This window comes from Podarcis erhardii (genome assembly GCF_964252035.2).
Source record: "Podarcis erhardii genome assembly, chromosome: 5".
Lineage (NCBI taxonomy): Eukaryota > Metazoa > Chordata > Lepidosauria > Squamata > Lacertidae > Podarcis > Podarcis erhardii.
In genome coordinates, this window is record NC_138509.1 from 33,933,375 (window position 1) to 33,948,736 (window position 15,362).

The 15,362-nt window shown below is 40.1% G+C and overlaps 1 protein-coding gene across 17 annotated transcripts in view; it reads left to right on the forward strand.

Moving 5' to 3' along the window:
* Positions 1 to 15,362, forward strand: part of PCDH15 (protocadherin related 15) — a 649,889-nt gene that overhangs the window by 385,573 nt on the left and 248,954 nt on the right. For all 17 annotated transcript variants that reach the window (XM_081861749.1, XM_081861756.1, XM_081861754.1 and 14 more), the window contains 2 exons: positions 3,679 to 3,839; positions 7,130 to 7,285. In XM_081861749.1, coding sequence (XP_081717875.1) covers positions 3,679 to 3,839; positions 7,130 to 7,285 — 317 coding nt within the window. The remainder of the gene's footprint in view (positions 1 to 3,678; positions 3,840 to 7,129; positions 7,286 to 15,362) is intronic.

Genomic DNA, 15,362 nt, shown 5'->3' on the forward strand with positions numbered 1-15,362 from the left:
TTGACCTTTTACGCTAAGTGGGAAATCATTTGTGAAATCCCAATTACTTGGTTCTAAGCTATTTCAGCAGGTGAATGCCACGTGTTAACCGTGCTTTAGAAAGGGAGCACATTACGTGTATAGGGAGAAATTGCTGTCCTTTTTTATACAAGAATCTTATTCCCCAAAGTAGAAAATTACAAAAGCAACTGGTGCAACACAGGTAAAATGAGAGATGCAACTTACTTTATCATAGCAGATCTTCAAAATGTTTCCTTTTTAAAACTGCTGTAAAGTTTTGGGGGATTTTGTTCAAGCATAAAGGACAATGGGCAATTGACTTTCCCAGAATCATATCAGAGAGCTCTGCATTGTGTGTGTGTGTGTGTGTGTGTGTGTGTGTGTGTGTGTGTGTGCGCGCGCGCTACCATCTGGATGCAAAGTTGCCAAGATTGTAGGGAGAATTCAGGTGTCTTGCAGGATTTTTGTTAGGATGCAAAACCAGGTTGGCCTTGAGCAAGTCTCTTTTCAGCTATCCTCAGTTGTTGAAATGGGAAAACAAGATCCCCAAAGCTTATCCTTTAGTCTCCTGTGGTTTGGTATGGAAACAGCTACTCCTTCTAAACCGTTCCTGCAGTACTTTGGTGAGACAGCCCCAGCAGGGATTTAAAATTACAAAACATGCATCAAAGCAAAGTGTGGAAATATAGGATGTTAGACCTTTAAACTATCCCCTTATATGCTGCTTCCAAAGTCCCCCCCCCTTCCCTTAACTTTTAGTAAGTTAAAAAATGTTTTATTTACAAATTATTCAAAGAGTAGATTAATGTGCTTTTCTATACAGCAGCAAGAAAAGACAGGTGGCATAACTTGGGTACCAAATTAGTAAGATGTTTCTAAATTATTTGCACAGAAACACAAAGAAGGCTTGCTTAAGCCATGCTGTCTAAGGTTGGAGCATCCAGCCTAGATCTCTTTACTGGTGGGGCTCACATGGCAGGACAGCTTACTCTATGGCCTTAACCCCTTCGTGCATTAATTAGAGTTAAGCATGTTGGTTATATGAGGCTGATTTATTCCACATATAGAGCCCTCTGCTTGTTTCCTGGCCTGTGTAGAATGGAATCAATAGGTGAAGCCAATGCTGTGGCCTTTCACCTCTTGACTGGTTCCAAGGATGGCTTCTATTAGAAATGAGTTGCCAACTAGGGATTCAGATGTATTGTAAAGAAGAATGCACACTGTGTATCTGAGAATATGTATCCTTCCACACAAGTGCACAGGCTGAAGTCAGTGTAGAAAATGTCATTCCATGCTGCATCAAAATCTTATCTGCTCCTTTCAGATGTATTGCCAGTAGGTTATCGAGTTGGCATTTTCGCCTAAGGACAAAAGCAGGCTCTTAGCACCTAAGAAGGAGGATCAGCTTTCTGAAGAAATAAAATAGGGTATTTAGCAAAAGCCAACATATGGATTTAAGTTCATAAGTATAATAAAACAGTCATTTGGATCAAGGACTGTTTCTAAAATGTATAATTAAGCTAGAAGAGTATAATATGATTGTCAGGGAACTGACATCAGAGAGAGAGGTGGAGGCAGGGCTCCAGAGCGATGCCGGAGAAGGGACCAGCAGGGGGGAAGGAATTCAGCGTAACACCAATAGAGAAGAGAGGGAGATGGAGGAATTGGTGACAGGGCTCCAAGACCCTTCACCCGAATCTAGTGGAGAGAGCGCTGGCACGCCCCTGCCTTCCCCTCACTTGTGCAGACGTGTTCCGCGCAGGGAACATAGGAGGAGACTTGGGGTCAAACAGCTTTTATGCTGGAAGAGGTTCAAGAAATGCCCACTGACGGATTCTGCAAGTGACTAACAGGTCACGGAGGGCGAGCTCTAACCCTAAACATGGTTGAGCAAACAAACTGATTGAAGGCAATTTACGCACAAGTAACCCCCTCACAACCATTACAATGATTAACTCCTGTGTATCATTAATAATAAAAAATGAAACCTACTATAATGAAAGACATCAAAGATTATAATCCTGCATGATAGTGTTAGAAGTCAGAACCAAATAGATGTGGCATTAAGCACATCATTAGAAAAATATAGCAAGGGTTTTTTTAGTTTGTTTTTTTAAGCATGCATCCCACCTCCAGGAACATTTTCAATACATTTTATCCCCACTCAAATATAGTAGTAGCTTTATCAGGATGACTTTTGTTAAGGTTACATGTGGAGAAGTAAGGTTTAAATGTCTCATCTCTTTGCATATGGTGGCCCTGATGAAATCCATATACCCTGCTCTTGCTTTCTAAATAAGTAAGTAAATCCTGATATGGTTTAATGCATTGAATGTCACATATATTTTGGTCCTCAGTGGTTAAGTTTGTACTTCAGCTGTAAATCATTTGCTCCACTAGATTAATAAGCTGCCTAGATGTTGCTGGAATGAAGAGAAAAGGTAGGGGACTTAATGAAATCCAAAAGCCCTGTAATGGGACTCCTTTCAATTTTAGCCCAATGGTGTTCCCTATTAGTCTTCTAAAAGCAGGTTTAAAGGTTTGTTGTCACAACAGATAAGGGAACCAAACACTTCCTTCTTCCCCTCCTCCTGTAATTCAAGCACTCAAAATACTAGGCTTTCTGGTACAGTGCTCTCTGTGTGTCTTATCAAAGCTCTGCCTGAGCTCTACTGAATCATCAATGGTTATAAAGTATTTATATCTGAGGTTTAATGGTTTGGAAACATCATTTCATGATTTAGTGTATTTTATATTGTTGTTTTATTTGGCCATTCATTATAAACTGCCCTGGGGTCCTAAGTACTGGGAAACAGTTTAGAAATGAAGGTTTCGGTAGAAATAATGGGCATGCTTCACTTGTTAAAAGCAATGGAAAACATGTGCAAGCCAAGAGACCAGATTTCATGGCTAGTGGTTCATGGTATTTGTGACTTTGGACCTATGTCTCAAAGCAATACCCCGGTGTATAGTGTGCGTGATGACAACATATGAGCAATCTTGCTGATGCTAAGTAAGTCTGAGTCTGGTCAGTGCCTGGATAGTTGATGACATGGGAACCACATGTATGATATCAGAGGTGCCAAGTTGCATGCAAGATTGAGGGGGCCTGTCGTGCATGTGACATCATCAGGAGGAGGCTGAGTGCGGAATCTGGCGCGGCTTCAATGGCCAGCAGGTCCTCTCTCATGCTGAGGAGGAGCCGGCCATGCTCTGCTCTAACCTCAGCCTCCTCTGACACTTCAACACTGAGGGGGTCTGGCCCCCTGCCAACAGATATGGAGGGGGCAAAGACAGCTTGGCTCCATAGAGTCGGCACTCCTATATGGCATATAAATGTAGGAAAATAAAAAGGAATAAATCTTATTCAGCCTAATGCCATAGTCATGAAATAAATAGTTCCCTCCCTCCCACCCTTCCATTCCTATCCAGTAAGAAAACTTAATTCTGATCAATGTAATATATGTGGTTCTGTTGTGGTTGTTCTTTTTCTCCCTTTGTTTGCTTATAGCTTTACGTAATGCATCTTACTTCTCAATATTTTGAACAGCTGTAGCCATAATTTGAGAATGTGGTGCATAGCAATTGTCTGACATATGAGGAAACTCGTTACTGCCTTTTGAAAACCTGCATTGCACTTATGTAACGCAAAACCTGTCATCACTGTTTGTGTTTCAGGCACAATATTGGTAGACAATATGTTGATCAAAGGTACAGCAAGAGGACCTGATCCCACCATTGAACTGACATTAAAGGACAACGTAGACTACTGGGTTATCTTAGATCCTATCAACCAGAGGCTTTATCTAAACAGTACTGGACGAATTCTCGACCGAGATGTAAGTTGGTGTCTCTTCTTCCCCCTCGCTCCAGTTTCTGTTTTGTATTAAAAACTGCTGATTTCAGTGGAAAAATAAGCATTTTCACAACTAATAAAGGTGGGAAATGTGAAATGTTTGTTTACTCAGTGTAAGTCTCATTCAGCCCAGCTCCATATGCTTCAGATTGCAGCCTAAGGATGTTTGTTAGTATATTTTATAGTTTTTGGATGTTCTATCCAAAATAGTGGCAGGGTTTTTTTTAAGGACATTTTGTATCTGTATGTTGATCTATATTCATACTGATGCAAGGCTGTGTGTATTTTTTTGTTCAAGCATACAAACCAGAGCAGTTTGAATAACAACCCTTGGCCCTCCATGTTGCTGAACCACAGCTCCTGTCACCCCTGTTTGATTGACTATGCTGGTAGGGGCTGATGGGAGTTGGAGTCCACAAACATCTGGAGAGCCACAGGCAGGCCATCCCTGATCTAAAGGCTGCACCAGGTAAACCAGAAGTGATGGAATTTCAAACAATAAATATGATATATGATTAACACTCCTTAATCCAGACCTACTGTGAGCCCCAAACTCAGCACAACTCATTAGACATATATTGAAGACCACAAGGAGTTTGATATGCCTCCTAGTCTTGCTCTCTACTGCAGACATAGAAAAGGGAACAGTCTGTTACTTGACAAACTAGGTAGTAGCTATGCTTGGCTTGCCCAAAATAAAATAAAATGATCTTGGTAGAATCAGCACAGCTGCGTTGGACTCCTAGAGCAGACAGTCAAACCCAATTTGTTTGCATGATGTATAACCCATGATGTGCAATGTTTGCTGCTTGTTTCTGGGAGGTTTCTGCGGAAATCTTTAATGCAACACCTTTTGCTATTTGAACATAGGATTACATTAAAACTTGTTCCACTTCAGTAATAACCTGGAAAAGACCCAGTTTCTTCCTTACAAATAGAACCAGTGTTAACTGCAGTAGATATTTGTCTTGGTGTTCTAGGAATGGGTTTACAGGATAGAGATAGATAGATAGATATGGATAATGTGTTCATATCAGCTTACCTATATGCACATTGATGCAGCCTAGAAATAAATAAAACTAGGCACTTATCCACAGCAGTGCTCTACGTCTTCAATAAATTTATCTTATTTTGTGGGTATGTGTGTTTTAAGGTTCCTTTAGCAGTTAAGGGATAAAAAAGAATCTGCTGGCAGTTCAGCCTAGTCGATTTCAGCACTCTACCATCTTGTTAGGGGAAATGGCTATAAATTAGAAGCTGGAGTGGGCATGCATTTTTCCCTACCAGCAGGCTGTCCTGCCCTCACCAATTATGATGTAAAATGAAGCCTCACACGTTTTCATGCTTCCTCCCTCTCCCCATCCATGCGATTCACAAAAGAGACAATCTTCCTGAATTATATAATGCTATTGTGAGATGAATATTTGTGAACTCCTCGTTTCTTTAGGCAAAAGAACTTATTTAGATTCAGAATGTATCTTTTTTAGTCTGCTGTGTGCTAGTAAGTGGGCAGATATATTCAGTTGATTTAGCCAGCTGACAACGTAGTCCATATAATTTGCTTTTCTGCAGAAGCAGCTATGATTTGAATGTGCACACCGTAGGCGGAGTGCCTACTGAGTAAGCCAAGAGGTTTTCTTCCCTCTGGCCAAGCCTGCAGCCTCTTTCTGCTGCCAATCACTTTCTTCATTTCTTTACACTTTCTTCAGATTTTGGGGCTCCAGGGCATACACCATATTCTTGGGTGCATCTGATCTGGTGAAGCCCTGAAGCAACTAAGTTTTGAAGTTAACAGCCAAACACCTGGTCCTTTCTTTTATTAACTTACTTTCAAAAGGTGGTTTTTAAAAGACAGGTTTATAAGGATTCCAGTGTTCATTTTCAATTCAGGAGCGAATTTGTGCATTTTTGTTTGATTTCAACAGATTGAGCTCCTTATTCAGAGAGAGAGAGCGCAAACATCTTCACTGTGTTTAAAGAAGCATTTGGGCAGGATTAAATGAAGTGGAATTAAGTGATCATACAAGAAGGAAATCTTCAGTCAATATGTAATGTTTTGCTTTAAAGAGTGGAATATAATAGGACGGGCCCTCTTACAAATTTGGTAACTGGTTAAATAATAGGAAGGTGAAAACAGGTGTAAATTGGTGGTTTTCACAAAACAGGAAAATAAGAAGCGGGGTCCCCCAATGATGCTATTGGGACCTGCACTATTTAATTTTCATAAAAGTTCTGGAGTCAAGGAAGAGCAGTAAGAGAGCCAATTTATGGATTACACCAAATTGTTTTGGGTGGTGCCCAAGCTGCAAAGGAGTTCTGAAAGGAGTGTCAGATTGGGATAATGGGAAAAAGCGGCTAATGAGATTCTTTATAAGCAATGACAGTGATCCACCAGACCCTAAATGCCAACTTCACTTCTCCACTTGTGGAATCTGAATTGACTGTGACTAAAGCCTTAGGAATGCTTAGCTCACATGTTCCGCAATGATGTGTTCAATGGGGAGTGGAACTGTTCTCTTTACCCCACCACTGACGTCTCATCAGCTTTCTTCAACAACTGTAGGTTGCATGAAGCTGCTTGTAAAGGAATTGCAGTGCATGGGACCCTGGCCCCATTGAAGAGTTTTGTGTGACCAGGTGTCCTGATCGCATGAGACCCTTACATGTGAGCAAGGGTTCCTTCACAGACGCTTACTTGAGACATGTGTTTGCTTAAGGAAGCTGGTGTGTTGTTGGGGCAGGGTTCAAAAGACTAAAAACAGGCGCAGAGGAAGCTGCCTTGTACTTATTTGAACCATTGGTCCATCTAACTCACTATAATCTACACCAGGGTTTTCCAAACTTGGGTCTCCAGCTGCTTTTGGACTACCATTCCCATCATTCCTGACCATGGGTCCTGCTAGCTTAGGGATGATGAGAGTTGTAGTACAAAATAGCTGGAGACCAAAGTTTGGGAAACCCTGATCTAGACCATGGTAAGCCAATGTGATGCCCTCAAGTTGTTATGGAACTGTAACTCTCAGGACCCCCAGCCATTGTGGCCAGTAGGTAAAGTCCAATAACACACGGACAACCCCAGGTTCTCTTTCCCCAACTTAGGCTTCAGTTCTGATACCAGTTACTTGGAGTTGAGTCCCGCTGAACTCAATAGGACTTAACTTCTGAGTAGATTTGATTAGGGTTGCACTTCTATTTTATATGAAACAGAAATCTCCACATATTCAGGTGCTTTGTAGAAGTAACTATGCATTTATTTTTCTCCCTTCTTTACAGCCACCAATGTCCATTCAGTCTATTGTGGTTCAAGTCCAGTGCATTAACCGAAAAGTAGGAACTGTCATCTATCACGAAGTTCGGATTGTAGTGAGGGACAGAAATGATAACTCTCCCCAGTTTCAGCAGCAGCAGTACTATGTAGCAGTCAATGAGGTCAGTTTTTAGTATTGGTATTGTTACCATTTTTTTTTCTAACTACTCATGTACTTTTTGATATCATCTCATCAGTGCTAGCTACAGTACTAAAGCACTTAATGTTATTTTGCTTTTGGGTTTTCCAGTTGATTTTGACCCTTTTGTGTGTTTATATTAAGAACTTGCCTTGAACTGAATCACTTGAGAGAAAATCATACTTGTATTAATTAAACAAACCCAACCCATTCAGGGTGGTATTACAAACAAGGGCTGGGTGCATATGAGTAAGCAAAGGAGACACAAACTATTTTAGCATACTGCCATAAGAAGTTCACACACACATTCCGAACATTCTTTCATAACAGAAATGGTATAATACTATGAAAAGGAATGACTAAGCACAACCTTAATTTTCAGTTTTAAAGAGTTATCTCTTGACAATATTCCTCACCCCTGGTCTTCTTTATTCCTCACTTCAATGGCAATTTTAGCACAATGATCTACTTTCTGGCAATTCCAATATTTGCATTTTCCATTCATTTAGTTTTATTCTGTATCAACCAGTTCCAAGTTAGGACCTTATTGCTGGATTAGTTTGCAGACAAGAAACAAAGGCAGACAATGATCTCTGGGTCTAATTTTAGTCATAGCCTTTTAAGTTAATAAGCTTTTATTGACTTAAAATTAGCTTTTGGCTCTGTATGTTTCCCGATTGTCTTTGGAGTAAACTAGAGCGGTACCATCTAGATAGAAAACCATTGGTTTTGATCTGTGTCCTATATGCTGAACTTGTAATAATTATGGTCATCTTTCTGTGGAGATTGTGTCTTCTCATACAGTTAGGCAAGGATGTGTCCTTGCCTTCATTATTTTGAATTTGTAACTGGTAAATTTCTCCTCATTTTTGGAAATAATATCTTCTCATCCTCCTAAGATATCTATTGCATGCAGATGATGCAGTTTTAATTTTGAAGACATAGTTGGGTAATAAATGTTTTCTTTTGGGGTTTAATTATTTTTTAATTGAAATTCTTAACCATTAACCATCCAAAATCCAGAATTATAATATTTTCTAAAAATATATTTCTTTGGGTCCCGCATAGTCATATGTTCAATCAAGTTGGTTTACAGAAATACCTTGAGCATTTGGTGTCTTGAATCTGCCAACTTGAGAACTCAGAGAAAAACTGAATGGCCCAAGGTGAAGCAGAATGTGAATACAGTTACTCAATTTTTCTCAACAAAGGGTGGAAAATTTGTTGCACTCTTGTGGACTCTGCTTCATTGGAGGTTTTTAAGCAGAGACTGGATGGCCACCTGTTGTGGATGCTTTAGCTGAGATTCCATACTGTAATTTCCCCATTTTATTTTTGCCACTTGAAAACAACAAATCCAACTGTGACTTTCCAGATATTTAACCTGTTCAGTCTCTTGAACTGTTGAATGTGTGTACACTGGGCTTATGGGTAAAGTTCATTCTGTTTAAAAGACTTTGGGACCAATCTAATAAAGGCTCCAAAGAGCAATGCCCCACCCTGCTCCAATTTATACCACCCCATAGGTAGAATCAAGCTGGAATTCAAAGGGCATTTGTCTTGGATCTCAGTCAGCTTGCAATAAATCCAACTCTAAAATTATTTTCTATTACTAGCTAGAATTGGATCCCACCAGTCCAAAATAATTTTATATAGATGTCAGGTGACATGAAATCCTCATCTGATCTTTTCTTGCTGCTCTTCTCCAGATCTTCCTGGAATACCATTTAGCCATGTCAGATAGGTCAACAATGATGGCAATTGTCGAAAATATGATCCAGTACAACAGAATAGTTCAATACTTTAGACCAATTTTATGCCAAATATATTGATTTCCTCCTTTAATAAGTTTCCAAAAATGAGCTGAATCTTCCCCTCCAGCTGCTCTATTAATTTCCTCCTGCACCTGTCTGATATATATCACCTGATATATACCAGTCTGATATATATCACTCCCTTTCTATATAGATTTCTTTTCATTCCTACATCGCTGAGCCCAAATCCAAAACAATTCAGAACATTTTTTTAGCACTGCTTGATTTTAAGAACTGTTATTTGAAAGCATTTAATGTTCATTATTCTGTACATAGGTTTATTGCCTTTTAAGTGGCACAAATTATGTAAACACCATTATTGTTGTTCCAAATTTCTTCTTAATGTAAGAGTTTATTGGCTCTTTTTGCGTCTTGAAGCTTTATAATTATTTGCTATTGTTTTGAGTTGAAATATTTTTGAGCTGTTTAGAGCACTGGGGTGGGTAGGTTTAAAATTCAAACAACTGCACAAACATTTCCCCCTATAATTGATTTTGTTAAGTGCATATAAGTTCGATATAATTATAGAATACATTTGTTGTGGTTTATTTACAGCAATTGTAATCCACAGTCCTCAGACTTTTGCATTTAGCAATGCTTTAAATTAGCTGAGATTCCATACTGTAATTTCCCCATTTTATTTTTGCCACTTGAAAACAACAAATCCAACTGTGACTTTCCAGATATTTAACCTGTTCAGTCTCTTGAACTGTTGAATGTGTGTACACTGGGCTTATGGGTAAAGTTCATTCTGTTTAAAAGACTTTGGGACCAATCTAATAAAGGCTCCAAAGAGCAATGCCCCACCCTGCTCCAATTTATACCACCCCATAGGTATAAAGGTGTAATCCACAGTCCTCAGACTTTTGCATTTAGCAATGCTTTAAATTAATATCAGGCATGATCAGTTCTCAGCTTTGTGTGTGTGTGTGTGTGTGTGTGTGTGTGTGTGTGTGTGTGTGTATTTTGCCCTGGTGACTTTCTTTAGTGTGAGAAAGGTTGCATCCACAGGAAGAATGTGCATGCTTTAATTTTTAATTTTTATAAAGGACCACCTTATACTGGGCTGTGTGGGTATGGACTGAGCGGAAGCATCCGTCCCTCTACTCAATTCTGCCAGCTTAGCCAACCTCTTGCAGGCTGCCACCAATGGAGTGAAACAAGACAGAGCTTCACCTCCATCAACACAGAGCTTCCCTTTTCACCCTCTTAATGGCAAACAGAAGGCCCTTCAGTGGTATCCCCCATTGCAGAGCCCAATGGAAATTCCCCCAAACAGGGTGTGTTAGATCACAAGCTGCTTGCAGAGCTGGCACTACTATTTGTATGGACTGTGGAGGCTTTTCAGGGTAACAGCTGGATTTTTGCACTGTTAAATGATGCGATAGAACCCAGTTCTTTCACATAAGACAATGCTCATGCCTTTGTATTCCTCCTTCAATTGGCCAAATGGTGATTAGCTTCCTCTGTTGACTTCTCCTCTGCAGGCATCTGTGGCTTGTGGCTGGTTCAGTATAAATCTTTCATAAGTTCTGTTACTTGATCAGGCGCGGCTATTAAGAGTGTCTTTGAGTTGCTGTTGAAAAGTCACACAAAATGGCAAGCAGCCTTGTGATAAATCAGTAGCATAATTAATTGTGTGGTTTAATTAGCTGAAATTAAGGATTGTAAAAACTAGCTTATGGTCTGCAGCAGTAAAAACTTTCAAACTGTCTCCTTCTGCTTGCTTGCTTGCTTGCTTGCTTGCACACCCACCCATCCCTCTTTTGGTATAGCCGTCTGTTGAAAGAAAAGATCTCTCAATAACATGCTCCATAGATTTGAGGAACACTTTATAGCCTTGGAGGAAATTAGGACAAGAAAATAAATTGGTGGTTTCAGTAAATGACCCCTTTCCTTGCTATTCAAGGTGCAGTTCTTACAAACTTTGGAGGTTTCAATATGTTACTGAATTTCGCAACTAACCCAAATCCTTGGAGGAGCTGCTGTTTGACTTGTACAGGGGTAGCTGCTGAGCTTAGGAATTCAGAGCTCTAGTGTTTTGGATAGGCTTAATTATAAGGCAGAGATTTGAAACTTGTGGTCTTCCATGTGTTGTTGGACTCCATCTTTCACCATTCCTAACCATTGACCATTACGCGTGTTGAATTCAATTTGCACAACAATGCTGTCCTGCCACCTCTTCTCCACTGCAGCCCCCTGTGCCTTCAGTAAGCCTCTGGTGTGCACCGGGGACCTGCAGGAAAGGACTGGGACATGGCATGCTGAGAGGCTGCAGTGAGGGGAGGGGAAAGATCAGATGCAGCCAGTTTCTGCAAATCAGAGCTATGCTAGCACAAGCTATCTCCGCCTCATTTTTACTTATTTCTTTGTCCCTCAGGCTTTCTGTGAGTGCAGAAGGCTACAGTGGGGAGGAAAGAGCCAGACAACCGATTTTGCCTCTAGCCTCACCCACTATTAGCATGTAGCCTCTGGAAGGTTACCCAGAAGAGGATTCAGTCCTTGGGCTGAAGAAAGTTCCCCACTCCTCAGCAATGATGCCATTGGCATAAACAGCCCGACAATATAGCCTTTCCCTGTCTGATCATTGACATTCCCAATGAGCAGTGTTGGAGAATATAATTTTAACTAAAAGCCTGTGATAACCACGATACCTGAAATTTAATCAGGCTACATACGTACCGAATATGAGCAAAGGTGTCTCTTCTTTTCTCATACCTCCAACCCATGGTTGCATCTTTATATATTAACTGGCATATTGCCATATGCCTATTTTATTACAGTATATGTTGTGTATTTCACATTGTTTTAACCTACACAGATCAATTGTATTTCCAATGTTATTATTAAACTCTTTCCTGTTCCTGTTTTGCTGAATTCCTTCTACTATTGCTTAGAAGATCTATTAGAAGATCTTTATTTAAGACAACAAAACCTTCTGTTTTCCAGACTCTATTTTTTCCTCACATGGTGTGAGATTCCTTACTTCTGCTCCTCTTACAAGAGCTTGAGTATTTGCAAATACTGAAAAAAGGCAAGTGAAGACTAGAATTTTTATTTATTTGCTTTCTTTTTTTAGTATATGAAATTATACCCCCTTGAGAGATGAAGTTTTAAAATCCCATATAGAATATTTTCTCCCATTTGTTTTGCACTTTGAAATTCTGTGCTATTGCGCAGTGGAGCTGAGAAGGATATTTTAGGTGCTAAAGGTTGCGTGTGCTATAGGATTTGAAGGCACATGAGAAGGCACCATCATGCTGAAACTAAGTAGCTCTGGCCAGTGCCTGGATAAGTGACAGCCTGGTAGCAACAAGTATCATGCCTAGGATTACCACATCTGCTCTTCCTGCTCGCCAACCCTGTCATACACCCATCTTCCCCAACACCTCACCAACTGCTCCTCCCTTTACACCTCACTTACTCCCTTGCCTATCGCATCACATCTCAGCTCAACCACTCCCCTCATAGCTCTCCTCAACTCCTTTCAAAGGAGGGGAAGGTGCTTCAGAAAGTTTCTAAAGTGCTTCCTCCCACCTTTAAACCTCACTGCACCTGTATGTAATGGAAGGAGAGATGCTTCACCACTCTCCCCCTCTTTTCAGCTATTCGTCTGGGATGTGTGCCACCCTGTTGTCATGCTTCAGGTCACGTGGCCTCCTGCTGGTAGCCATGTGAACTACAGTAGGATAACAACCTTACATTTCAATGTACATAGGAAGAAATGCTGGTTTCATTTTGCTGCACTTTCTCTCGCTCTTGTTTTCTAAGCCATATCCATTGTGTTGGTGAATAATCAGTCCCTGTTTGCTTCCCCACCCATGGTGGGGTACTTCTGAATGGTTGAAACTACAGCAACCTAATACTGTTGTTGCCTGGTAAAAGTTAATAATATTAGAGACTGATAATCTATCTCTACATTTGTCTTATTGTATTGCTTATGACTTTACTCTTTATAATATGGGCATTTCTTGTGAGTTTTATAATTCCATATAAACTTGATAATTTGTGACTGAGTTTTGTTCAGCAACTGCCATACCAGGTAGTGTAAGGAAAATAAATGGTATTGCATGCAGTACCTTCATATTATCATTGCAGCCATTCCCAGACATGATGTGTGTGTGGTGTGTGTGTGTGTGTGCGTGTGTGTGTGTGTGTGTAAAATGGAATCAAAATGCACATCGCTCACACTAGCAACTGAGATAAACCTAAACTGCAAACTTTCTGGGGACACAGAACAGTCACACCCAGTCTGAATGGGAAAGAGTTGAAGGAAAGCAATGGAAATGATAAATAGTTCAGAAGCATGCCACATGAGGAAAAGTCAAAGGCACTTGGTTTGTTTAGCTAAGAGAAAAAGAAGATTAAGGTGAGAGTGGATAGCAATAGCTTACATTGATATGCTTTAAATAGTCCATTGGTTCATTGGTTCTTTTGTAGTTGCAAGAATTTTATTATGATGAGGTAGCTCTGAAGGTCAATGAATCCATTACTGGCCTGTACAGTCATAAATCTTAGTATGCCTCAATGCCAACCTTAACAGACCATGGTGTGTTTTGGGGTAATAACTACTGGGAGAAATTACTGCAAAATTTACTGATCTTCCATTTTGAGAGAAACCATTTTGTTGATGTAGTATTTAGCTCTTACTCTAAGGGCAAGATTGGAGTCTTGTTTAAGAATATTCAGATCCAGTTATTCTGTTAGTTACAAGAGTTTAATGTGTTGGGTTTTTTGCCTTGCTTTGAGGATAGTAAGAAGATAGTAGCTGTCCTTTAGTTGGTTTTTTGGATAACATTTCCCCCCCTATTTTTGGAAGATAGTTCTTAGGTATAGTTTGACCCTTTTGTTGGAAGTATTGTCCGTAGTAAGATGTGAACTTGGAAATTATAGTTCAAAGTGAATTTCTTCCACTTCCAGTGTAATTATTCTCCCCACCCCACCTTGGAGTTTAAATCACTATCTCAGTTGGTATGTACAGCATCAGAAGCATATTGATGTGTGATAATTACCTGTAAATTGTATTTTGCTTCACTATGAAGGTCCTCAGTAACATCATATTATTATTATTATTATTATTATTATTATTATTATTATTATTATTGCCTTAATAAGGCTTAATAGGCCATGAAAGTAATGAATGCATCTCATGGAAATTAGATTAATTTAATACATAAATTACTGAAGTGGATTTCTGAAGCTTAAGTGTTCCATATGTAGATAAGGTTCTCTTTTATTTACAAAGCTTCCGCTTTTCCCAGGGATATAAGAATGTCTTGTTGTTAATTGGCAGCAATAAACTTTTGTAGTTTGTCTTCTAAAAAGAGCCACTTAGACAGTTTGCAGTAGTTTCTCTGGCTGTCCTCCCCCTTTTATTTGGGAACCTTCAGCTGACATAGATGAGAACAATGTAGATGCTTTTTATTGCAGGCTGTCATATTAAAAAGATGTCATGATAAAAAGATACCTGAAACTTACATACAGATTATTCTTCTTGTAAAGCTATACAAGCAACTTTCCTCTTACGACATCCTGAGAGCTGGCAAGTGGATACAGTCTGATGCTTGAATGATGAAGAATTGGAGGCACTGTGGGTTAAACCACAGAGGCTAGGACTTGCCAATCAGAAGGTCGGTGGTTCGAATCCCCTCGACGGGGTGCGCTCCCGTTGCTCGGTCCATGCTCCTGCCAACCTAGCAGTTCCAAAGCACGTAAAAGTGCAAGTAGATAAATAGGTACTACTCCAGCAGGAAGGTAAATGGTGTTTCCATGTGCTGCTCTGGTTCGCCAGAAGCAGCTTAGTCATGCTGGCCACATGACCCGGAAGCTGTACGGCGGCTCCCTCGGCCAATAAAGCGAGATGAGTGCCGCAACCACAGAGTCGGCCACGACTGGACCTAATGGTCAGGGGTCCCTTTACCTTTACCTTGAGAACTTTACCTTGGTCTAAGAATGGAATTTGAATGGTGGAAGGGCACTGGCAGCGGGAGGTTTATTTAGGGAAAGCGCCCCTCGGTCTAAGAATGGTTTTGGTTTAAGAACAGACTTCCGGAATGGATTAAGTTTGTAAACCGAGGTACCACTGTACAATATATAATACAATATTCCCCATAATAGAGTTTTCCACTTCACCACTTGGTTCCTCTGTGGATTCCAGTAAATTTGGATTAGAGGTTTTCAAACAAAAAGTTCCAGGTTCAATCCCAGGAATCTCCAGGCAAGTCTGAGAGTGATTTATGTCTAAAA